Source organism: Natrix helvetica (genome assembly GCF_964273705.1).
Source record: "Natrix helvetica genome assembly, chromosome: Z".
Taxonomy (NCBI): Eukaryota; Metazoa; Chordata; class Lepidosauria; order Squamata; family Natricidae; genus Natrix; species Natrix helvetica.
In genome coordinates, this window is record NC_138554.1 from 1,276,522 (window position 1) to 1,302,392 (window position 25,871).

Below are 25,871 nucleotides of genomic sequence, written 5' to 3' on the forward strand. Positions count from 1 at the left end.
CCGCAACGGTGTCCCGCCGGCAGGGAGGCTCGGCACTACGACTCCCGGCGGGCCGCGCGCCGCGCCTGCGCGGTGCCGTAACGCCGCCATCCCTCCCTCCCCGCGAGGCTCGCCGGGTAATGTGGTCTCGGCCTTGCCGTGTCGTATGCTTGGGAGGCGCGCACGCCAGAGAGAGAGAGAGAGAGAGAGAGAGAGGATCTCGGGAGTTGTAGTCCCAAAGTCGAGGAGGAGCCACGCGACGGCCTGCCAAGGCTGGGCTTTCTTTGCAGAAGGGGAACTAACCCACGCGGCTTCCCCCTCCCTCCAGCGGCTTTCTTGACATGCGCAGAAGCTGCCTTCGGGGGAGCCCTCGCCTGGCAATCAGGAGGTTGTGAGTTCGAGCCTCGGTACAGACACATGTAGGAGCCCTCCTTGCTTGGGCAGGGGGTTGGACTAGATGACCTGCAAGGCCCCCTTCCAACTCTGTCAATCTGGTTAGATGAGGCCAGGAGAGGAAGATCCAGGACACACATGTTGTGTGAATGCAGCCATTGGCTCTGCAGCACTCCACTCCTCTGCCTGCAGGATTCACTTTTTTGACAAACCACCATTTATGGGTTGGCTGGACGATGGTCAGTTCTCTGCCAAAATGGCTAGGTTGAGGCTTGTGATGGCTAGTCACAAGAGACCCACATCTCTCTCGGCCAAGCAAGGATGGCACAAAGATTCAGAAACGAGAAGCAATTGCAATTTCCTTGACCCAGAGTAGGGGGGTCTCCAACCTTGGCAACTCCCAAGACTTCTGGGCTTCAACTTCCAGGAATTAATTCCCCCGTTCAAAACATGCCTGGTTTTTTCCTCCCCCTCCTAGCTCTTGGGAGTGATGAGATTACAGAGGAAGGGATTAGAAGAGAGTAAGCAAAGTCATAAAAGTCGCTGAGCTTGGGCAGCCCCTGGCCCAGAGTAATGCAAGGCCTTGGGGTCTTTCAGCTGCCAATCAAACCTGCGTGTCTTGGGGAGGGCTCTCCTTCCGCACTAAAAGCCCCCCACCCAAGATGACTCCCTTCCTCTCTGCTGGCTGGCTTTCACCCTCTTTGGTTCCATCTGCTACTACAGGGAGCGGAAGAGAGAGCACAGGCGCTTATCCAGGGCAGCGCAGGTCGCGTTAACTCCCACGCCACTCACAAACGGTGTGTGTGATCAGGTTCCTCCTGATTTCTGGAAGGACCCGATGCGTTGTTGTTATAAGGATCGAGCCCACCACCGCATCCCCTCTAAGGTCGGAGCAGAATGTGGGGTGAATTCTGAGAGTCACAATGTGACCAGAGGTTCTTCCCCTCCCTCCCTCCCTCCCTCCCTCTCTTATTCAACTCCACTGTCCCAGATTCAGGCCCCAGCTTTTTTGTAATTTCCCGGACGTTATATATTAAAAAACCACAACAATAAAAATTATCCAGACTCCGACACAATCTCCTTATATACCTGGTTTTTTTTTAATTAGCATTCATTTTCCCATCCCATCCCCCAAACCCTGGTTACAGAAGTCTGCCAAGACAAGGCACCTCCCTGATGAAAAGCAAACTCGGGGTACAGTGGCAAAGGAGGGGGGGGAATCGGAAAAACCAAAAAAGGGTTTGGGGGCTTTTTGTGAAATTCCAGATCTACCTTTTCAAGGAGGGGGGGAGAGAGAAGGAAAGAAAGAAAGCAGGGAGGGAAATTGCAAGGGAGAGGTATTTAATGTTAGCCACAACCACCTTGAAAGAAAAAGCCAGAGCGAAGCCAAAAGAAGGGAGGGAGGAATGAAAAGAGGTAAAAGATTCACAGCCAGAAATTAAAGGGGGGAGGGGAAGAGAGAGAGAGAGAACCCTCCATTTTCCTGGAGCAAAAAAAAGGGGAAAAAAAACCTTTTAAACATAAAATCAACAACAAGTAACAACAGAAAGTGCAGGTCCCTTCAGGGGCAGTTGCCCCTCAGCGGCAGCTGACAAACTCCAGGGGTCTTACATGTTGCCATAGACGCTCTCGTCGCTGTAAGCGATATAAAGGAAGAAGTCCTCCTCGTGATGTTCCTGCATGGGGAGGGGGAGATGCTGTTAGAGCAAAGCATTTTAAGGGGGGGGGGGAGATCTCAGATCAAGGCACCCAACAACTTCCATAGTTCGAATTGTTAAAATTTACAGCCTTCTCTTTAGGAAGTCAAAATGTGCCCCCCCCCCAAAAAAAATCCAACTGAGAGACTAGCAGAGGTGAGGGTCTGAAGCCCCCTCCCCAAAACCCTCCCCTGCCCACCCTACTCTGACCCAAAGACTCAAGCTCCTATCAACCCTTCTCCCAACCAATGTTAAGGTTTTATTTTGGAGGGGAAATTATTTATGCATCTTCGCAAAAGCGACCTAGCAAGTCAAAAATAGCAGAACAAAACAGTAAAGAATCACAGTGTGTTATTTAAGCCTATTCTAATTTTTTACCTTCTTTTATTGGCTGCACACTTTAGTGTGAATAATAATAATAGTAGTAGTAGAAACTACCCGACTATGGATGAAACATGTAACAGTGATTCCCATTGTCACTGGGGCACTTGGTACCAGGTCCAAGAATTTTATAAGATACATCAACAAATTGATGCAGAACTGCAAAAAACTGCTCTACTTGGAACATATTTTAAGAAGGTCCTTGGTTGATACCTGGGACGCTGGCAGCAACCAGTATCAACCATTAACACCAGTCAATGAAATTTGTGACACATCTTTAAATGTTCACTTGACTGAGTTTCATGCTTAATGAATAAAAGAGATAATAAAATAATAATGATTTAGTAATATTTTGGAAGTACACCGAGTTTTCCTTTTTATTGTTTCTATTATTATTGTGCTGTTTTGAAAGTGTACAGGGTGCCTGTATACTGGAGACAAATTCCTTACATATCTACTAATAACCCTCAGCCAAATATATAAAATATTAATTAGAATACATTTTAGCAGGAAGATTGACGTAGGACGAGAATTCAACCGAGTTAAGGAAGATAGATAGTTTTTTTCTTATGTTTTTTGGGGAGAAAAACAGGTTTGAAATCTTTTGCTAATGTGTTGTTTACTGAGATTTGCAAAGCTATTTGAGGCTAGATAGATGATAGATAGATGATAGATAGATAGATAGATAGATAGATAGATAGATGATAGATAGATAGATGATAGATAGATGATAGATATAGATAGATAGATGATAGATAGATAGATGATAGATAGATAGATAGATAGATAGATGATAAATAGATAATTTTTTATATATTTGGGGAGAAAAACAGGTTTGAAACCTTTTGCTAATGTGTTGTTTACTGAGATTTGCAAAGCTATTTGAGGCTAGATAGATGATAGATAGATGATTGATAGATAGATAGATAGATAGATAGATAGATAGATAGATAGATAGATAGATGATAGATAGATGATAGATATAGATAGATAGATGATAGATAGATAGATGATAGATAGATAGATAGATAGATAGATAGATAGATGATAAATAGATAATTTTTTATATATTTGGGGAGAAAAACAGGTTTGAAACCTTTTGCTAATGTGTTGTTTACTGAGATTTGCAAAGCTATTTGAGGCTTGATAGATGATAGATAGAAGATAGGTAGATGATAGATAGATAATTTTTTATATATTTGGGGAGAAAAATAGGTTTGAAACCTTTTGCTAATGTGTTACTGAGATTTGCAAAGCTATTTGAGGCTAGATAGATGATAGATAGATAGATAGATAGATAGATAGATAGATAGATAGATAGATAGATAGATAGATAATGTTTTATATATTTGGGGAGAAAAACAGGTTTGAAACCTTTTGCTAAAGTGTTGTTTACCGAGGCTGACAAAACTGTTTGAGGCTGGATAGATAAATATATGTTTTTTTTTTATATTTGGGGAGAAAAACAGGTTTGAAACCATTTGCCAATTTGTTGTTTACTGAGGCTGACAAACTACTTGAGGCTGAATACATGTATATTTCCTTATGTTTTTTTGGGAGAAAAGCAGGTGGGGGGGGGAGAAAGACCCACCTGGTAGAGCTGCCCCATGGTGGCACTGGTGGGGGGGATGACGTTGTTGACGAAAAAGAAAAGGGCGTCCTCAGCCCGCAGGTGGATCCTTTTCCGGATGAGGAAGTAAAACTGGCCCACTGGGGAAAGGGCACCAAGAGGAAAGCCAGTCACAGAGGAAGAAGCCCCAAATGAGAGGGGGGGGTTTAGAGAGACCTTTAAAAGGGGAGGGTCTCTTGGGGGAGGCACCCACGTCCTCAAGGGGGGGGGTCCCCATAAATAAGCTCCTCCCCCTCCCATCAATCAGCCACCCCCTCCCCCCCATACCTGTCCGGGTGTGTCTCACCTGTGAGGTCGGAGGGCACCAGGTACTTCTTCTTATCCAGGTCCCCTATTCGGGCCTTGGGGGCTTTTTCCACGATGACCTGCCCGGAGGAAGAGGGGGGGGGAGGCTGAAAAGAGGGGAAGGGCGAGCCCCGTCCGGGAAATCCGGACGCCCTCGGAAAACAACGGCGGGGTGGGGAGGGGCTCTAAGAGACTCACCGGGACCCTGTCCGGGTACTTCTTGCGGATCTTCTCCCCCTCGGAGCGGCGCTTCTCGAAGGGGTGCTCCTCCTTGTAGACAAACTTCATGGCGGCGACGGGCGGAGGAGGCGACGCGGCGGACCGAGGAAGGGGGCCGCTGCACTCAAGCAGCGCGCATGCGCAAGAACCGACGGGGCGCAGCGATCCGAGGGCGGGGAAAGGAGTCCCGGCCGGGCGCCGCCACGCCTACCGAATGCTTCTACGGGCTTCAACGGCCGCCGCCGGCGCTCTTTCGCCGTTCGGCCGCCGCGAGGGATCCTGGAAGGGCTGTTGGCGTCGACGCCGGCCGGGATTCCGGCGAAGGAAAGCCGTTATTTTCGATTTCGCCGAGGCCACGCCCTCTGACGGGAGCGTGACGTCACGCGCTGTGCGTGGCTTGCGTGATACCAAAACAAAGTAGTGCCCACGGCCGCCGAGGCGGAAAGGACGGCTCGGACGGCTCAAAAGGGACGCAAAACGATGGGCGTGGGGACCTCGAAGGGAAAAGAGACGGGGGTTCGAAAGGAGCGGCCCCCTCCCATAAGAAAAGACCCTTCCCCTTTTAGAGGCCGTTTCCGCCGAGAGGCGCGGAAGGACAGGACGAAGGGGCGAGGCGGTAAAGCGTCCGTCATGTGACTGACGTCACCACAGAGGAATGGTCACGTGCTGCTCGCCGTTCTCGACCAGCCCGGGGTGGGTCACGTGATGCGGCCGCCCAATCTGGACGCCTACAGGCACTACAAGGTCCCTGCGCCTTCAGTTGGATGGGCTTTGTAGTCCCCAGCTGCTTCAAAGCCGCTCCAGCGCTTCTGGGACAAGGGGAAGGGGAGCTATTGGGGATAAATAAAGGGGTCCCAGGCATGGGCAGCCCCCCCCCATCTTTGCAATGTGTGTAAACCGTGATCTGGGGTCACAACCAAGAGATTGTGGTTTATACACACCCAGGATTTGGGGAACTCGGTGTCTTTCTGGGTGCGAGAAGCGACACAAACAAACACACAAACATCTCGGGTATAGGGATACAGGTAGTCCTTGACTTACGACCACAACAGAGCCTGAAATTTATGTCACTAAGCGAGACCATCGTTGGTTTTGCCCCATTTTTACAGCCATTCTTGCCCAAGTTGTGAATCATTGTTGCTGTTATAAGTCAGGGACATGGCTGTTAGGTGAATCCATGCAACTTTGGGTTGCAAAAGGAGATTCTGTGACCCCCACCCAGTTAGCCGAGCCTCTGAATTTGGATCACTTGGGTAGATAGATATACATGATATGTAAAGGTATATATCTGCTAGTCGTTCCCAACTCTAGGGGGTGCTGCTCATCTCCATTTCAAAGCCCAAGAGCCAGCGCTGTCCGAAGACATCTCTGTGGCCATGTGGCCGGCCTGACTCAAAGCCGAAGGCGCACGGAACGCTGTTCCCTTCCCACCAAAGATGGTTCCTATTTTTCTACTTGCATTTTTTATGGGCTTTCAAACTGCTAGGTTGGCAGAAACTGGGACAAGTCACGGGAGCTCACTCCATTCTGCAGCGCTAGTGATTCGAACCGCCGACCTTTCTGATCGACAAGCTCAGTGCCTTAGCCCCTGAGCCACCGCATCCCTTAGAAACATGGTTTTACGTCTCTTTTTTTACTCCACCAGTTCACTTCGGTCACACAATGACCTGTCGTTAAGAGGAGGACCACCTGTAAAGGGGAAAGAGAGCCGCCGGTGACCCCCGCCCCACCCACCTTCTGCCAACTCCCTTTTTGGGGGCCAATAAGAATGGGCACCAGACAGTTTGAGTGTTTTTTCTTTCTTTTTTTCTTTTCCTTTTTCCACCTCAGTTCAAAGCCTGTCTCGTATCTCCCCCCTCGAGACCCCTGCCCGTCCCAGAAGTCCGAGAAATAAAATAAAACCCAAGCCATCCTGGCACAAGGAGGGAGGGGAGGGAAGAGGGGGACCCCATCTGCCACACCGATCCGAGCGGAAGGGCCGACTGCTTCCGCCAAAGAGGGGAGGAAGACGGGGGGCTGGAAGGACCCCTTGGAAAGGAAGGCAGTCACTCGAAAGCTCCTTGGACGAAGCGACCCCCTCCCCACCTTTTATCTGAGGATTGCCGTTGTGAAGGGGGGGGGAGGGAACGGGAAGAAACGAAAACCACAGGGAAGCTGGGGAGGGAGGCGAGGTGCTCTTCCCACTGTGGAACACAGCCTCCTATCCAAAACAAGTCTGTCCAAGCGTTGCTCTCGGCGGCTGGCGCAGTTTTCACCCCCTTTCTTGTGCGTCCCGGGATTGCCGGTGTCGTGCCGCGCAACGCGGCCCCTCTCCCCACCCGGCTGAGTCACTGCCAGTCCACAGGGTGGGAGGCGAGAGGACGGCCGACGGCCACAGGACGAGGCCAAAACGGGAGTCCTCCCCCACAGGCCACGTCCCCTGCCGTTGAGTCTGAAGGCCTTTTTGTCGGCCGCGGCCGCGTGGGGGCAGGTCACAATGGCGGGATAAGGCAGAGGTCGTGGCCAAATCCTGAAGAAAGGAGGAGCCGCCGTCACCAGAGGCGGTGTTGATGCAGGTTGCGGCTGAGCACCGACCGGACGTCCGCTGTGAACCTGGACGGAAGGAGAGCCAATCAGGGGTGGCTTCGGATGGATGGACGGACAAAAATCTTTTTTAAAATTTATCTCCCATTTTCCTTATTTTAGAAATAAATTGAAAGAGGCGGCTGTAGCAACACACCTTCCTCCATGTAGCATGGATAAGGTGGACTAGAACTCCCAGTCTCCCAGTGATTGGCCCAAAGTCACCCAACTGGCTTTCATGGCTGAGGCGGGACTAGAACTCCCTGTCTCCCAGTGTGTAGCCAGATGCCTTGACCCCCAGACCAAAGCCCTGCAAGCCAATCCCAGGCTGTCCTGCCAAGATACCCACTTGGGGCTAAGACCACCCCCTTTCCCGTACGAAGCCCCCTCCCCTCCAAGGCTGAGACCCTCCCCTCCCTCCCTCCCTCCCTCCCTGCCAGGGCTGTTACCTCAAGGCATCGAGCATGGGGAGGAGGTTGAGGAGGGCCGTGTCACTGGGGTCGCTGAACCACGACTTGATGGGGATCGCGTTATCTGCCGGAGAGAGAAGCAAGCGTCTCGTTCACCCAACCGAGTAGAGACGTCGGAAGCCCAGGGCCGGCCAGGGCAGAAAGTCCTGGGGGTCTCCAGGGGTCCCGAGCATAGGAAAGGGGACAGCAGCAGCAGCAGCCCCCTCCCACCAAAGCTCCAGCAGAGGGAGGTGTCAACGTGGCCCCTTTTTAAGACTTGTGGACTTGAACTCCCAGTAACTTTCTTAATAGAAGGTGGGAATGAAGTCGTAGGCGTCATAGATCTTGACTTCGGCAAAGTGGAAAGGAGAAATGGCGGGGGAATTCTGGGAGTCGAAGTCCACAAGTCTTAAAAAGGGCACGCCCCCCTCTAGTAGCAACACTTAAGGCCCCCTCTCCCTGGGACCAAGGCGACCACACGCCCCCCCACCCCCGCCCCCAAAACAATTGCCTACCCCCACCCCAAATCCCACCCCTCAAGGACTGTAAAGAGATGCCGAAGGTACCGAGTTCAGCGTTGTGCCGGCTTTATTATTTGCATTTATCTCCTGATTTTATGATTCATTTTATGAACAACTGAAGGTGGGAAATGTAGTGGGCCGAAGGCGCCCAGCTTGGCTTTCCATCCCTACGGCGAGACTGGAACTCACGGTCTCCGGGGGGGACTGCCCCAAATTCCAACCAGCCCCCGCTCCCCCTCACGCAGGACGACCACCCAGCAAGGGGTTGAGAAAACGACTGGTTCAAAGTCACCCAGTCCGTTTTCATGGATAAGGCGAACTAGAACTCCCCGTCTCCTAGAGATTTTGCCCAAAGTTACTCAGCCAGCTCGCCCTCCCCCCAACACAACAGCCCAGCGAGGTAGCCTGGGTTGAGAAAGTGAATGGTCCGAACTCATCCAGTCAATGTTCACGTCTAAAGTGGGACTAGAACTCCCTGTCACCTAGCGATTTTGCCCAAAGTTACCCAGCCAGCTTCCCCTCCCCACACCTAACCACCACCCAGTGAGGTTGCCTGTTTTGAGAAGGTCCAAAGCCACCCAGTTTTCAAGGAGAAGCTGAACTAGAACTCTGCGTCTCCTAGCGATTGGCTCAAAGTCACTCAAGCTGTGTCTAAAGCAGGACTAGAATTCCCCTACTCCCGATTTCTAACCTTGTGCTTTAACTACTATACCAAACTGCTGTACGCCTCTTAAACCTCCATCCTCTTCCTTCCCAAGCTCAAAAGCTTCGCCCTTCTGGAGATCTTCTCCATTTCTCCTTTTTCCCTGATCTCTTCCCTAGCTCTAACCTACCGTGTTTCCCCCCACAAACCAGACGGGGTCTTATTTTCTTTCCACCCCCCAAATATGGCCGTGGCCTTATTATCAGGGGGGGGGGCTTATTGTTTTGGGGTTGCCGGTTTGTCCGAGCGCCTCTTCCGCTCCACGCTCACACGCCTCTCCATGACCTGGGCAGAGAGTCTTCCGGCAGTGGACGCTCTGGGAGTGTGCTCTATGGCGTAGTCCAGCTGCCTGAAGACTCTTGGGGACACAGGGTCATTTAAATCCAGGAGGATCTCTTTGGCTTTGGCTAGATCTCTTCCTGGGAAGCCGGGGGGGGGGGGGGGGGCTCCGCTTTCACTCGGCTTCTTCTCCTTTTTTTGCCCAATCTTGCACGTTTCAGGCCAAGCCCATTTTAGGACTTGTACAACTGTGGTGCAATAGGAAGTGACTTGCACATCAGGGTTTCCCTGGCAGGAAAAGCGCAACCCCCGCCTCCTCTTCCTCCTCCTCCTCCTCTCTCGGCAAACCCCACTCCCTCCTAGAACGGTTGATGTTCCCTAGTTAGGTCATGAAACGCCTGCAAGGAAACTTCTCCTCCTCTCCACAAGCTCCTCTCCCTTCCAACACTGTCAGGCCTGCGGGCATCTTTTCTTTTGGATCTTAGGCCTGCCGCACTTTCTATTATTCTACGGTGCGTTTTCTATGGTGGGAAAATGGGATTGTAAGGAGTTAGATGAGAGGCAGCCATAACAAGATTCTTTCAAGAAAGCCAAGGTCATCCTTTCTCTTTGCATCTCTGCACCTGACCGGAATTGGATGGGTGGATTCTGTCTTCGTGGCAGTGGGAGGTGGGACCATGGGATGGGATTGTGGGTGGGGGGATGCAAGATCTTGAACTTTCAACCGGACGGGGAAAAGCGGGAAGCTTCCAGATTCGGGGTTTCCCCAGATGTGCCAACGTGGCTCTTTTCATCAATGGGAACTTTGAGGAATCCTTTGCCTCGGGCTCTGATTTAATTTTGGATGATGTTTGGAACCCCGACACCCTAGTTGGGTTGTGAAACGCCTGCAAGAAAACGGCCGTGTCCTGTTCTCCTCCTCCTTCCTCCTCTCCAAAACCCCACTCCCTTCCAACGCTGATGATGTTCCCTAGTTGGGTCATAAAACGCCAAGATTTGAGAGCACCAAGGAGCCCACAGTCGTCCTCCCCTCATGTTCCCCCTCTCCCCAAATGTTTGCAAGGAAACAACCCCCCCCCCCAGCTCAGAGGGGACCCAAGGACTCCCTCAGTCCTCCTCCTCCTCACTCTGATGATGTTCCCTAGTCGGGTTGTGAAACGTCTGAAGGAAAACCGCTAAGTTTTAAGAGCACCAAGAACCCTCCTCCCCTTCTCTTCTTCCTCGGCCCCCTCCCCTCCAACTGTTAAGGCAGGGGTGTCCAAACTTGGGAACTTTAAGACTTGTGGACTTCAACTCCCAGAATTCCCCAGCCAGGGGGAATTCTGGGAGTTGAAGTCCACAAGTCTTAAAGTTCTCAAGTTTGGACACCCCTGCTGTAGGGTCTGCTGCTTGAGCAAGGGGCTGGACTAGAAGACCTCCAAGGTCTCTTCCACCTCTGTTAGTCTGTTAGTCTACATTCTTCCTCCTCTTCCTCCTCATCACCCCTTCTCTTTTTCCTCCACCCTGCAAATCCCTGATGTTCCCTAGCTGGGTCACGAAACGTCCGTGAGGAAATCACCCAGGGCAGAGAACAGGGAGGGAACCCCACAAAATTAAATTAAAAAAAACAACAAGATGGAAAGACCCCCTCCTTGCCTGGATGGCTCCTGTAGGCTCCCGGGGAATTGTCCAAGATGACAATGCTGGAGAGGTCATTGTGGACCACCGAAAGGTCTTTGATGTAACTGCCCACCTCCAAAGTGCAGTGCTGCGGGGGGGTGGGGGGGAGAGAACAACACAGAGAGGGAGGAACACGTCAGAGCCCTCCGAAGGCTACGGGGCACACGCCGAGCGGGAAGGAGGGCAGCTCAGGAGCCCGGGTGGAGGGTGGGGGTGCTTTGGGCTCCAGGGGAGGGAAAGGGGTCCCGCGTGGCCACTCACCTGCCTGTAGTATCTCCGCCTGAGGATGCTCCTGTTATTGTCTAGCTTGTCGGCTACAGCCGATCCATAGATTTCCATGCTGGCTGTGAAGACTACGAGCTCGTACCACTGGCTCACCTGTGAGAGGGAGGGGGGAGGAAGAGGAGGAAGAGGAGGACGGGGAGAAGGAAGGGAGGAGGAGGAGCAGGGGGAGGAGGAAGGCGGAGGAAGAAGGAAGAGAGGAGAAGGGGGAGGAAGAGGAGGAGGAGGAAGAGGAGAGAGAAGGAAGAGAGGAGGAACAGGGGGAGGAGGAAGCATAGGTTTTTAATTTATGTATTTTCCCATATATAAATGTTTAACAGGCAGTGTATTGTCAGAGTTGATTTACAAACGCATAGTAATAGCGGCAATAACATTCTTCCTTTCTGTGTAATGATATTCTTCCAATTTCTAATTTCTACCTTTGTTATCGAACCGTCGGCGAAACAAAAGTTTAAAAGTCTAAATTTGAGCCAGTTTTCAGGCATCGGGATATAAACCACGCGACCACGGGGATTATGCCGCAACGGTCACAAGCGTGGAAAAAGTTCCCGAGTCTCTTTCTATCAGTGTCAGATGGTCACTAAATGAGGACCTTCCCAGCAATGACACCCTCCTGACCGTTTGGGGACTGGACCCCAAGGGGTGGGCATCCCCAGTGGTAAGAGCCGCCCCCCGCCCCAGAACGAGCCTGTGTGGAGTTTGTGTCAGGAACAAAAGAGATGCCACTGCCAGGAGGTCCCCCTTTTCTGGCTTGTCTAGCCTTTTGTCTCTATAGTCAGAGTGTTGTGGCCTATCGGCCGCGGGCCCCTCCGGGAGCCAAATCGGAGGAGGAGGAGGTGTGGGAATCAGGGTCAACATCAGGGCAACCCGAGGGGAAGGGGGAATGGAGGTGGCAGAGAGAGACAGGGGTGGAGCCTGGGCTGTCCGTCAGCCCTCAGGTGGAGAGTCAACACCCCCCAGGTGATGAAAAAGAGGAGGAACAGCTGGGTCCAGTGCCTGATGTGCAGAAAGCAGAGGAGAGGAGAACAGTGGAAATCTATGGGCCAGTCCTCGGGACGGAAGAGCCACTGCTGCTAGTGAAGCCTCACCCTAGCTCTGGGGGGCGGAGAGGAATAGAAGTGGCAGACAATTATTCCTCTCCCTGCCGGACGGACTTGTCAGCCTGCGGTGAGAAACTTTTTGCCGGGGCTGCCGGGGCTGCCGGGGCTGCCGGCGCTCCAAAAAAAGGAATATTTTGAGTTCACTTCAAAGGGTTGGTCGTGTTTGGGGAGCTGGGTCACAACACAGAGACCTCCTGAATCCCTGTGTGTGTGTGTGTGTGTGTGTGTGTGTCGGAGGGGAAGCTTCACCTCCATAGCCAAAACACTGTCGTCAGAAACACACCCGCAACACCCACCCACCCCCGGCATGCAAACGTCGTGTGCTTACCACTTCTAGAAAAAAGTCCACATGCGGCCTCTTATGTACAAAAAACCGGACCGGGTGCTTATCTATGACGACCTGGGGAAAGGAACGGTCATTAGAAGGGTCACGAGAGAAAAGGAACGAGAAAAAGGAACAAAGAGCCACGAAGGGTACGGAGAGCCAGCATTTGACACACACACACACCCAAAAGCAGGCAATTGTGCAACCAACTACACCCATTTCCCGGAACCAAACTACTGAGGAGTCGCAGGGGAGCTACAGGACTGCAGTTCCCCAACGCTTTGGCATCAACCCGTCCCCCTCTCTAAGTGGATTGCAGAGTCAGCCTCTTGCCCGCTTCCCCCCCCCCCAACAATATTGGTCCTCATTTTACCAACCTCGGCAGGAAGGACGGAAGGCTGAGTCAACCTTGAGCCAGTCAGGATCGAACTGCTGGCAGTGGGCAGAGTGGGCCTGCAATACGGCACTAACCACTGCGCCACTACAGCTTCCTTCCTCCTCATCTCCCTCCCTTCCCAAGGAATAGCATCTAGACTTCATATACGGCTTCACGGGGGCTTTGTAGCCCCCACTCTAAGCAGTTTACAGAGTGAGTTTACAGCACGGCTACAGACTGATAGACAAGAATAGACATATTTGACGGATGATCGGACAGATGATATATATAGATGATAGATGGATGATTGATAGGTAGATAGTAGATAATATTGGGTAGGTAGGTATATAGACAGACTAGTAGATAGTACAGAAATAGACATAGAAGATACCGTGTTTCCCCGAAAATAAGACTGGGTCTTATATTAATTTTTGCTCCAAAAGATGCATTATTTTCCATTTAGGTCTTATTTTCGGGGAAATACGGTACTAAAATGCCTGGCTGAAGAGCTTAACTGGGGCTTATTTTTGGGGTGGGGCTTAAATTACCAGGTGTCAGGTTTCCGAAAGATGCCCGAATTGATTCATGAGTCTCAAGCCAAGTTTCAAAAGAAACCTAGTCATTTTATTAGGAGCATCATTTTGGCAAGACCTAATTGCACTCAGATCTGAGCCTCATTTGAGTTATAGCTGCACTTCCCCCCCCCCCCCCCGTTCCTTCCCTCCCCTCAGTCTGTGACATAAATCACATTCCCCAATGAGGTGCACACCTCCCAAGCCTGCTGCGGTAATCTGAGATCCGACTCTAGCCGAAAGTATGCGTGGAATGCGCTTCCCCCCCTCTTCTCTCACGATGGCAACTTTATGGGTTGACATTTGGCTCCCCTCACTTTCCAAAAGCAATTAGACAGACGCAAAAGTGGAGGCGTTTTGTTTACGTCAAGGCAAATTGACGGATGAAGCACGATTCAGTGCCTCCCCCCCCCCCCGCCTGCCCTCCATCTCAAACCACACCTGAAAGTTGTGTGAGCAGCCGGACCCCAGCCCCGTCCGAGGGAGGCCTATGGCCGGTCCAGATGACGTGCAGGTCTGCAGGTCAAGAGCACGTCGGGACCACCGCCCCTGTTTTGACCCAGCTCTCTTGACCCCCGTTGTCTCTGCCCCCCGCCCCTTCCCGAAGAGGCTCACCTTCAGGATGAAGTCAGGAGGGGTTCCCGGTCTCACGGTAGGCCTGAGGACCCCGTCGTGATGCGAGTGGATGAGGGTCTCGTCCAGGTCCAGGACGAGGATCTTCCTCTTCACCTGATCTGCCAGAGAAAGGGGGGGAAAAGAGGGGTGGGGGGCTTTTTCTTAATGGCTTTTTTTACGACAGGGGGTCCTCGACTTATGTCCGCCGTGGCTAAGCGAGGCATTTGTTAAAGTCAGCTGGGCCCCATTTTACGACATTTCGTTGCCAGGGCTGTTAAGGGAATGGCCACTGCAACTTGGAACGGTCACTGAATGAATTAGTGTTCATTTAATGTTTGGAAGCTGCCCACATTGGCTTTATCAATCAATCATAATAGGAGGAGAGAGACAAAAGGCCCTGCTGTCTGTTCGTCCCCCCAACCCCTTCCAGTGCCCACCCCCACCCTGGGGAACATCCAAGGGAGGAGAGAGGAGAGCCTACTTACTCAGCCGTTCTCGCGAAACTCGGGAAAGAGGGAGAATATCGTACCGCACCGTTTGATACTGGATCACCTGTAGGCAAAACACACAACAACGACAACAACGTCAGGGTTGGGAGTGTGAAAGCTGGCCGAGGACACACCCAGACGCAGCGCAACCACTGAGGAAGGAAAGCCAGGATTAGCCGTTAAGAGTGCCGGGATGCCAGGACTCCCGCATTGGGGTGTTTCTGAGTGGCCACGGAGTCTTCCTCGCTTACTGACACACGGAAGGGAGGAAAGGGCCACTGTTAAGGAGAGAAGGAAGGAAGGAAAAGAGAAGGAGGGAGGAAGGGAAGGAAGAGATAAAGACAAGGGAGGAAAGGAAGGAAGGAAAGAGAAGGGGAAGGAGGAAAGGAAAGGGGAAGGAAGGGGGAGGAAGTAGGAGGCAGGATGGGAGGATGAAGGAGGGTGGGAAGGAGAGAGAAGGAGGGGAGGGGGAGGAGGGGAAGAAGGAAGGAGAAGGAAAGAGAAGGGGAAGGAGGAAAGGAAAGAGAAAGGGAGGAAGGAAGGAAAAGAGAGGGAGGGAGGGAAGGAAGAGATAAAGACAAAGAAGAAAGGAATTAAAGCAAATGAGAAAGGAGGGAGGGAGGAAAGGAAGAAAGGAAAGAGAAGGGGAAGGAGGAAAGAGAAAGGAAGGAAGGAGAGAAGGGGGAGGAAGTAGAAGGCAGGATGGGAGGATGAAGGAGAGTGGGAGGGAGGGAGAAGGAGGGGAGGGGGAGGAGTGGAAGAAGGAAGGAGAGAAGGGGAAGGAAAAAAGAAAGGAGAAGGGAAGGGAAGGAAGGAGGGAAGGGGAAGGAAGAAAGGAAAGGGGAGGGAGGGAAGAGGAAAGGAAAAAGGAAAGTATAGAGAAAGATAGATAAGGGAGCGAGGGAGCAAGGAAGGTAAGGTGAGAAGGAAGGAAGAAAGGAAGATAATTGAAGGGAGGAGAAAGAGGGAGAAAAAAGGAAAAGGAGAAAGAAAGGAGGGATGGAGAAAGAGAAGGGGGGAGGGAGGGAGGACCTCATGCCACTTAGGGCATCAGGCCATCAATCACAGGGGGCAACAGGGCACCTTAACATTTAGAAGCTCTACCAAGTCTATTTCTGACTCTCCCCACCAGCTGCTCCTGGCCAAAGGCTCAGGCCCTCCGTCCCAAGGGCACCCTCTCTGCAGCCCCCTCCTCTCTGCTTCTGTCACACACACACACACACACACACACACACACACACACACACACGTTTCTGCATGCCAAGAGCCCACCCCCCTTCCTCTCTCCTTCAGGGCCCTCCAGACCCTGGTGCCTCTGGCTGGCCCCCTCCCACCCCACCAGCTCTTCTTCCAAAATTAGCTCCCTGTGGTTGGGAAGCTGGCCAGGGTCTCCAGCCCAGCAGGAGGGGAAGGGCAGGGAAGGCCATGAGGAAGAGACAGGGGGGGGGGGCTGGACAACGAGACCTATCTGTTGGGGGGGGAGCTCGCTGACTTGGCAAAAAGGGGGAGAGGGTACAAGCTATTAGACCGAGGAATGGTTCCCGTATTTGGGAAAGAAAGGAAGGAAGGAAGGAAGGAAAAGAGAGAGAAAGAAGAATGAAAAAGAGAGAAAGAGAGAGGAAGGTTGGAACAGAAAAAATAGAAAGAGAGAGAAAGAAAGAAAAGAGAGAGAAAGAAAAGAGAGAGAAAGAAAAAGGAAGAGAATGAAAGAGAGAGAAAGAAAGGAAAGAAGGAAGAAAGAAAAGAGAAAGAAAAAGGGAAAAAGAGAGATAAAAAAGAAAAAAGAAAGGGGAAGAAAAAGAAAGAAAGAATGAAAAAGAGAGAAAAAAGAAAGAGAGAGGAAGGAAGGCAGAAAAGAGAAAGAAAGAGAGAAAGAGAGAGGAAAGAAGGAAGAAAAGAGAAAAAAGAGAGAGATAAAGAAAGAAAAAAGAGAGAGAAAGAAAAAGAGAAAGAAAAAGAGAAAGGAAAGAAGAAAGGAAGAAGAGAGAGAAAGAGAGAGAGAGAGAAAGAAAAATGAGAGAGAGAAAGAAAGGAAGGAAGAAAAGGAAAGAAAGAAAGAACAGGGGTTTTTTTGAGTGGAGGAAGGAGACTCCTGCTCTCAACTCAACAGAGCTGGGAGGGTCCTTATCCAAGGAGGGTGAAGCCCCCCCCCCCCAACTGGCCCCTTCCCGAGGGTGGGGGAATGGGGGAATACAACCCCAGAGCCCCTGCCCCCTGGAATAACCCACAACGGAGTCCAGGATGCCAATGTGTTTTGAGAGGGGTGGGGGGACCTCCCAATCCTATTTACATTGTCGTCCCCCCTGCCCCCCAATATGTGAACTCAAATTAGAGGAGAAAAAAAACTGCAAATAGAATCCCAGTCACAAGAAGAAGATAAAACGGGGGGGGGGGGGTTAAGAAGAGGTTGGCCCGAATGGTTCTAGGGTCTCCTGCTGGAGCAGGGGGTTGAACTAGATGGCCTCTAGGTTGTGGGTGGCTCCATGATTTTGAAGACCGGACAGCTTGTCTCAAATGGCAAAGGGCCGTGATATGCCTGATTTTCAGGTTTCCGTGCCCCCAGCGCTGCCCATGCACAGACATGCGTTTGAGTTTGGGCCCTCGTTCATCGCTGGTATAGGGTCTCCTGTTTGAGGGGGGGGTCCCTTCCAGCTTTGTTATTCTGTTATCCTCTCCAGGGGGGGGGGATATGATGACTCTGCCCCCCCCCCCCATACCCAGACAGGAGAAAGTAACCCTAACCCCAAACTTTCCGGCCTCAGGGACCGCTAAATTCATAATTTTAAATCCCGCGCACCACGAAATGATGTAAGGATTGGCTGGGTGGGCGTGGCTAGGGGGGGGGTTGCATGACTGGGTGGGTGTGGCCAACTCGAGGTCACTCACGTCGAGGGGCACCCCGCCAGGCTCTGCTCACCCCTCCCAGCCACTCCTCACCCGGGCTCCTTAGGGCCCCAACGGGAAGCCGTTGCTGCAGCTAAGCAGCCCCCGGGAGAAAGAGCTGGCAAAACAGCTCCGTTCAAATTGGATCTGGCCGAGAAGGAGGCTCAGCAGAAGCCCCTCGCTGAGGACTAGGAGCATGGGCTTTCCAAGCAGAGAGAGGACCTGCGGGAGTGCACGGCCAGGTGCCAACGCCTGGAGGCTCAGCGGCCAGTTCCAGGCCGTGATGCAGTCCCACTGGACCGAGGCCCTCCAGCCTTCGCCCAAAGCCCCCCACCAGGAGGCCAAAGCAGACCCCAAGTCGGGATTTCCGCCCCCCACAAAAAGACCCCGAAGGGGGAGACTCCCTGCAGCAACGCAAGCGTCCGTGGCACGTATCCAGCCCAGTGGCCATACTTTGAGGACCCCGGATTGAGTGCAATATAAAAATGTGCAACTCATTTTTCAGCGGGCCACCAACATTATTCCGCAGACCCCAAGTTGGTGACCACTGATCTGGAGAGCCTCCCCGCTCCCCATGGCTGTTGCCTTTGTGTCTTGGTTCCCCCAGGCAACACCGAAAGGGACCCCTCCCCTCCCCTTCAGAGGGAGACCTCCTAGGCGCAGCAGGCGCAAGAGGAGAGCTCGGGGCCCGATGCTGTGGCGATGCCAGATGGGAGCGTGGCAGCCGAGCTGCCCTCCAAGCGACAGGCCTGGGTGTGGTGGGGAGGGCCCAGAAATAGCAGCTCCGGCTATTTTGGGGGGTTGAGAAAGGAGGAAGTGGAATTCGAACAAAGAAGGAACCACCGTCCGGCCTCATCCTGGCTCCCAAACCCCCACGGGGGCGTTTTGCCTTCTCCAAACAAAAGGGAAGCGGATTGACTTTGCTCGGGAAGGCCTCGGCTGACACACGCGCGTGCAAAGTGCCCGATCTTCCGTTGCAGAGGCCAAGGGTCTAGAATGGAACAGAGCTGGAAGGGACCTTGGAGGCCTTCTAGTCCAGCCCTGCACCGTTGCAGAGCAGTGGCTCTCCAGTCTCTCCTTCAAAACCTCCAAGGGATGAAGCACCCACAGCTTCTGGTGGCAAGCAGTCCCACGGGCTAATGGTTAGGATTACGCCAACAAGCCCCGCTGAAACCTGAGGGAGACTAAAACTTCCAATGAGGGGGCTCATCTGGATGATCACGGAGTAACAGAATAACAGAGCTGGGAGGGCTCTTGGAGGTCATCTAGTCCAACCCCTTATTTGAGCAGAACACACACACACTATCTATCTACCATATCTATTTATCTTATATTTGTCTGTCTATCTATCTATCTATCTATCTATCTATCTATCTATCTATCTATCATCTATCTATCATCTATCTATCTATCTATCTATCTATCTATCTATCTATCTACCATCTACTTACCTCCCTCCCTTCCTATCTGTCTAATCTATCATCTACCTATCTATCTACCATATCTATCTATCATCTATCTATCTATCTATCTATCTATCTATCTATCTATCTATCTACCATATCTATCTATCTATCTATCTATCTATCTATCTATCTATCTATCTATCTTATCTATCTTATCTATCTATCTATCTACCATATCTATCTATCTATCTATCTATCTATCTATCTATCTATCTATCTATCTTATCTATCTATCTATCTTATCTTAACTATCTATCTATCTATCTATCTATCTATCTATCTATCTATCATCTATCTATCTATCTATCTATCTATCTATCTATCTATCTATCTATCTATCTACCATATCTATCTATCTACCTATCTATCTATGTATCCATCCATCCATCCATCTATCTATCATCTATCTATCTACCATATCTATCTATCATCTATCTGTCTGTCTGTTTATCTATCTACCTACCATATCTATCTACCTACCATATCTATCTAGCTACCCTATCTATCTATCTATCTATCTATCTATCTATCTATCTATCATCATCTATCTACCATATCTATCATATCTACCTACCTACCTACCTATGTCACACACACATTGCATTATAGGTGTGGGCTCACACACTCATGCACACTTTTGGCACCGAATGACAAAAAAGTTAGCCATCTCTGGTATATAGGGCCTCCTGTTCGGGGTTGGACTAGATGACCCCCAAAGGTCCCTTCCAGCCCTACGGCTCCTATATTACAGCTGGAGATAATACCTAAGCCATCTCTGTCTGCCTCCCCTCCCCATTTGCTACCCAAACAGGGTGATAGAAGATGAATAAACAGAAAGGTGGGGGGAGGGGGGACGGATGGATGATGGCCGCAGGCCCACTGAGGAATTCTGGGAATCGAAGTCCCAGAAGTCATAAAGGGGACATTGTGTAGACACACAAAAACACACCCAGAGCAGCAGCTACCTTTGTCTAGAATAGAGCCCACAAAAACATTTTTGTAATAGTGGGGGGAGAAGAAGAAGAAGAGCGAGCAAGCTTCGGGTGTGACACTGGAGTCCTCAGCAGCTCAGCAGACACCCCCACAGAAACACCCACAGTGCCCTCGTTCGTCTCTGGGGTCAGCAGGCACCCGTTCTTTCACTTTCAAATCCTTCAGCCAAGCCCCCCACCCCCACCCCCACCCCTAATGTGACATTAAAATATGGAAGCACCGAAAAGATATTGGGGGGGGGGGGGAATGATATTTGCTGGGTCAAACAAAAGCATTGTCCTAAGTTGGCGTGAAATGTCTTGTGGCCGTCTCACCTAAGAGGAGCCCAGGCCAGGGGCGAAATGGCACAGGGGCTTCTGGATTGGATTCATTTAGCAGAACAAGAGAGTTGGTGGGGACCCTGGAGGTCTTCTAGTCCAACCCACCACCACCACCACCCCGCTCAAACAGGAAACCCTGGGCCACGTCAGACAAACAAACGGCTGCCTCTGGTTCAAAAGCCTCGGAGGTTTCCCCTTCTGATTCAGGCTCCGGTTTTTCTCCTCCCGTTTGAGATCCCCTCAGCCAGAAAAGGGGGAAACCCACCTCCAAAGGTTGGGGTGACAGAAGCCAGAAGGCACATTAATTATCCAACAGTCATGGGTAATTGATTAATGATTGATTGCTTTATAAGGAAAGAGGGAGGGAGAGAGTGTGCGTGTGTGAGAGGGAGAGAATGTGAAAGAGAGAGAGAGGGAGGGAGAGAATGAGAGCGAAGGAGAAAGAAAGAAAGAGAGAGAGAGAGGGAGAGAGAGAATGAGAGTGAAAGAGAAAGAAAGAGAGAGAGAGAGGGAGAGAATGTGAAAGAGAGTGAGAATGACAGTGAGAGAGTGAAAAAGAAAAAAAGAGAGTGAGTGAGTGAGAAAGAAGAGTGAAGAGTGTGAGAGAGAGTGAAAGAGAATGAGTGAGAGAAAGAGTGAGTGAAAGAGAAAGAAAGAAAAAGTGAGAGTGAGAGTGAAAGAGTGAGCGAGAGAGTGAAAGAGAGTATGAGAGAAAGAGAGAGTGAAAGAGTGAGAAAGAGTGAGTGAGAGAGTGTGAGAGAAAGACAGAGTGAAAGAGTGAGAAAGAGTGAGTGAGAGAGAAGTGAGAAAGAAAGTGAAAGAGAAAGAGAGTGACAGAAAGTGAGAAAGTGAAAGAGAAAGCATGAAAAAGAGCGAGAGAGTGAGAGTGAAAGAGGAAGAGTAAGAGTGAGAAAGGGAGCGTGAAAGAGTGTGAGAGAAAGAGAGAGAGTGAAAGAAAGAGTGAGAAAGTGAGAAAGAAAGAGAGAGAGATGAAATCTGAGAATCTTGTGACTCAGATTCCCCCATCATAGAGAAGAGACGGAGATGGATTGATGGCCTGCAATTCACAACAAATATCAAGCTTAACAGGTTAGCAAGATTCAGGTACAGGTAGTCCTCGATTTACGACACTTCATTTAGTGACCGTTTGAAGTTATGACGGCCCTAGAAAAAGGGACATTTGACCGTTTTTGACGCTTGTAACCATTGCCGCATCTCCCCGCAGTCACATGATCAAAATTCGGCCGCTGGGCAATGGATTCCTACTTACAACGGTCGCAGTGCGGTGTCCCTGAGGTCACATGATCCCCCGTCGCGACCTTTGGACAAGCGAAGCCCACGGGGAAGCCGGATTGACTTAACAACCGGGTTACTCACTTAACAACGGTTGCGATTCTCTTAATAATTATGGCCCAAAAAGTCGTAAAAACGGGGCAAAACTCCCTTCACTGTCCTGATTAGTGACAGAAATGCCGGGCTCAGTTACGGCCGTAAGTCAAGGACTACCTGTATTGTCTGAACACACCTCCGTTCTCCTCCATCTTTCTCTGTCGCCAGATAAAACAAATTCCCTTTTTACCGTCCAGTTGCAATCAAGACATAAAACTTGAGTCCAGCCAGTTTCAACACTAAGAGGAAGAACGGGGAAGTGTTGTACAGTTAGTCCTCGACTTATAACCGTTCATTTAGCGACCGTTCGAAGATAAAGCAGCCCTGAAAAAAGCGACTCAGGGGCGTTTTTCACATTTAGAACCATCGTGGTCACCTGATCGAAATCCGGACGCTTGGCCACTGGTTCGTATTTACGACGGCCGCAGCCTGCAGGTGTGTGCGTGTGCACAAAATCAAATTTTGCAACCCTCCAACCAGTCAAGTCAAGGGAGGAAAGCCGGATTCATTTAACAACCGTGTTGCTCGCTTGACTGGTGGGATTCAACTCCGCCATCGTGGCAGGAAAGGTGGTAAAATGGCTCCAAATTCACTGCCTCGCTTAGCAAGAGAAACGCTCCCTGGTGGTCGTAAGTCTAGGACTACCTGTGCTTGCAAACTGAGGCTGTTACCCGCCTGGCCCTCTGCTGAATTCTCCCTTTGGAGGGGGGGTTGGGTGAATTTGAACAATCTCCGGGTCATTTGCCCCTCCTTCCCCTCAGCTCATAATCTTGGGAGATACTACTACCTAGAGTAACTTAAAACTAAGGCTGTGGCATCCACAGAAATCAAAACAACCCGCTTATGGCTATGCCTGGGGGTTGTTTTGGACGGCGTTTAATTAACCAACCCGGTTCTACTTTCCCACCGCTGAATTCCTTTAGGGGGTCACATCAGCCAAGCCCATCACACCATCCTTTCACTCCTACGTCACTCTCAACGCCCGTTCTTTGTCGGACGTATCGGGAATGCCCGTGGTCGTCACCTAGGAAACAGGTTTCGTTTATCTGACGGCAGAGGTTCAGGGACGGGACCTGTGATTGCCCTCGTCCTTGAATCGCGCCCTTCCCTGTTATTTATGGCCAGCAAGGGATGGATCCACCCTGGACTCTCGCAAGCTGATTGGATACCTGGAGCAGGTAAGTGGAAGCCTCCTCTGTGCATAATACGGGGTTGCGATAGGAAGAGAAGGTGTGTAGCTCAGGGTTGGACGGGGGGGGGGCAGGGGGGCTTGTTGGCTTTTTTTTTGCAGATGTTTCGTGACCCAACTAGGGAACGTCATCAGTGCTAGAAGGGAAGGAGGTCTTGCAAAGAAGAGGAGGAGAAGGGAGGAGACTGTGGGGCTTTCTGAGCTGGATGGCTTCCTTGCAAACATTTGGGGAAAGGAGGAGGAAGAGGAAAAGGAGAGGAGGACTTTGGGGTCCATGGTGGTCTCTGAGCTTGGTGGTTTCCTTGCAGATGTTTTATGACCCAACTAGGGAACATCATCAGTTTAAGAAGGGAGGAGGAGAAGGAGGAAGGTTGTGGGTTCCTTGGTGCTCCCTGAGTTGGATGGCCTCTTTGCAAACATTTGGGGAGAGGAGGAGGAAGAGGAGAAGAAGGGGAGGAGGACTCTGGGGTCCTTGGGGGTCTCTGAGCTTGGTGGTTTCCTTGCAGACATTTCATGACCCAACTAGGGAACATCATCAGTGCTGGAAGGAAGAAATGACGGAATGGAGGGAGGGAAGGAGAAAGGAAGGAAGGGAGGAAGAAAGGAAGGAAGAGAGGGAGGAAGAAAAGAAGGAACAAGGGAGAAAGGGAGGGAGGGAGGGAGGGAGGGAGGGAGGAAGGAAGGAAGGAAGGAGGAGGACTGTGGGGTCCTCGGTGCTCACTGGGCTTGGTGGTTTCCTTGCAGACGTTTCATGACCCAACTAGGGAACATCATCAGTGCTGGAAGGAAGAAATGAAGGAATGAAGGGAGGGAGGGAGGGAGGGAGGAAGGAAGGGAGGGAGGGAGAAAGGAATGAAGGGAGGGAGGGAGGAGTGTGGGATCCTTGGTGCTCACTGGGCTTGGTGGTTTCCTTGCAGACGTTTCATGACCCAACTAGGGAACATCATCAGTGCTGGAAGGAAGAAATGAAGGAATGAAGGGAGGGAGGGAGGAAGGGAGGGAGGGAGAAAGGAATGAAGGGAGGGAGGGAGGAGACTGTGGGATCCTTGGTGCTCTCTGAGCTGGGTGGTTTCCTTGCAGGCATTTCATGACCAAACTAGGGAACCTCATCAGTGCTAGAAAGGAAGGAGGTGTGCTCTCTGTTTACATGCTGCCGCAGTGGCTCTCCCCGTCTGTGTTGGTGGATTAGGGTTCTTGGGAATTCCTCAATTGGTTCCCACCTCTCAATTAGGAGGTGCTCACCAGCAACTGGCACACCGATAAGCAGAGATTAAACCCAGGATTAGTTATCAGGGCAACCACCAAGCAGGAAACAAGAGGCTGATCAAGGAAGCACCAACTGAAGCAATCAAGTCAAATGGTCAAAACAGCCCAATTAAGGAACCACCAAAACCGCTTCGAACACTGACAGGACAAGCCAACTTTGATATAAAGAGAGAGGAAAGCTTTCTGACGCTGATGAGGTTCCCTAGCTGGGTCACGAGACGTCTGCCAGGAAAACAACCAAGACTCAGAGAGCACCAAGGACTCCTACAGTTGTTCCTCCTCCTCCTCGCAAACTCCACTCCCTCCTAGCACTGATGTTGTTATGTAGCTGGGTCATGAAACGTCTGCCAGGAAACCACCAAGCTAGGAGGACACTAAGGACTCCAAAGTCCTTTTCCTCCTCCTGCCTGCAAATGCCACTCCCTCTCCTAGCACTGATGATATACCCTAGTTGGGTCATGAGAGCTGCAAAATAACCACCCAGCTCAGAGACCCCCAAGGACCCCACAGTCCTCATCCCCTTCTTCTCCTCTTTTTCCCCCTCCCCTGTTCCTTCCTCTACTCTTCAAACCCCCCTCCCTTGTACTACTGATAATAGTACCTAGTTGGGTCATGAAACGTCTGTGAGAAAACCACCCAGCTCAGAGAGCACCCAGGACACCCCCCCCTCTTCTCTCTTCCTCCTCCTCGCTTTAACCCCCCCTCCCTCCCTCCCTCCTAGCACTGATGATGTTCCCTAGCCGGGTCCTGAGACGTCTCCAAGAACCCCCTCAAGTAAGGAGGAGGGCAGGGAAGGACTTACAGGCTGCCTATCAAGCCCCCCCCTCCTTCCCACAGAGAAACCTCCCTCCCGCCCTCTGCACGTCCTCAGAGGCGCCCTACTCACGGTGCGGGCCTGCCGTCGCAGCAGGTAGAGCAGGAAGCTCCAGAGCTTGGCGGCGAAGGCCAGGAAGGCCCGGAGCCCGAGCAGGCACTGCGAGCGCATCATCCCGCCGGCGGGGCCCGCCGCGCCCCCGGCCCGGCCCAGCTCCGCCAGCTTCCAGCAGGGGAAGGAGGGACGGCCGAGGGGAAAGAGGAGGAGGACGGCAGGGCCCTCCGAGGGGGTCAGCCCGTGCCGGCGGGCCCCGCCATCCCGGCTCCCTCCCTCGTTCGCTCGCTCGCCCGGCCGCCTGAGGGGGAAGCGCTGGCCCCCCTCCCCCGCCGACGCTCGCCTCCGCTGCCAGAAGGACCGCTTCCGGATCAACCGACCGAGCGCCCAGCGTCTGCTTCCGGGGCGCCGAGAGAGGGCGGGAGGCGCGTCCAATTAGAAGGCGAGGGAGGCGGAGAAGGCGGGGCCGAGAGAAGCCCGCGCATGCGCGCCTCCGCTTTATGAACCAACCAACCCCAAAAAAAGAAATAAAGGAAACCGTGGAGGAATTTGAAAGCGAGAGAGGAGATAGCCGAAGCCGGCCAGTCAGCGTGCGGCTCAGTCGCGCATGCGCCGTCAAGACGGGAAAAAGAAAAGTGAAAACGCATGCGCGGGCATTTCCCGCTTTTTCTCTCACAAGTTGAAATGCAAATAAAATAAAAATAAATTCTCTCCATATATGTATTTTGTCGCCTGCTTCTTTTGTGGTTTCTCTAACACCCTGCAACTGTGGAAAGCAGGCAGGGTTTTGATGCTGAGGCTGATCTTCAGAGGGGCGGTGGGCAACACTGCAGGGTTGTTGTTTTTCACACACACACACAAAGACACACAGACAGACTAAGCAGGGAAGTTCGGATTTATTTATTTTTCTTCTTCTGGGTCCTGGAGTCGTTACGCGGCTGTCCCAAAGCTGCTGGCAGTTCTGGGGGCCTTGAGTTCTGGT

The 25,871-nt window shown here is 51.6% G+C and overlaps 2 protein-coding genes across 2 annotated transcripts; both read right to left on the minus strand.

The window, feature by feature from the left end:
* Window positions 1-1,448: 1,448 nt before the first annotated feature.
* Window positions 1,449-4,729, minus strand: LOC309382226 (gamma-aminobutyric acid receptor-associated protein). The gene is made up of 4 exons (XM_081933812.1): window positions 4,564-4,729; window positions 4,367-4,445; window positions 4,042-4,160; window positions 1,449-2,048 (listed from the first exon to the last, which is right to left on the minus strand). The coding sequence occupies exons 1-4, from the start codon at window positions 4,651-4,653 to the stop codon at window positions 1,980-1,982; spliced, it is 357 nt and encodes a 118-aa protein (XP_081789938.1). The 5' UTR covers window positions 4,654-4,729; the 3' UTR covers window positions 1,449-1,979.
* Window positions 4,730-6,367: 1,638 nt separating this feature from the next.
* Window positions 6,368-25,316, minus strand: LOC309381682 (CTD nuclear envelope phosphatase 1). The gene is made up of 8 exons (XM_081932951.1): window positions 24,908-25,316; window positions 14,513-14,579; window positions 14,028-14,146; window positions 12,468-12,539; window positions 11,019-11,135; window positions 10,734-10,845; window positions 7,596-7,680; window positions 6,368-7,176 (listed from the first exon to the last, which is right to left on the minus strand). The coding sequence occupies exons 1-8, from the start codon at window positions 25,007-25,009 to the stop codon at window positions 7,116-7,118; spliced, it is 735 nt and encodes a 244-aa protein (XP_081789077.1). The 5' UTR covers window positions 25,010-25,316; the 3' UTR covers window positions 6,368-7,115.
* Between the last annotated feature and the right edge of the window lie 555 nt (window positions 25,317-25,871).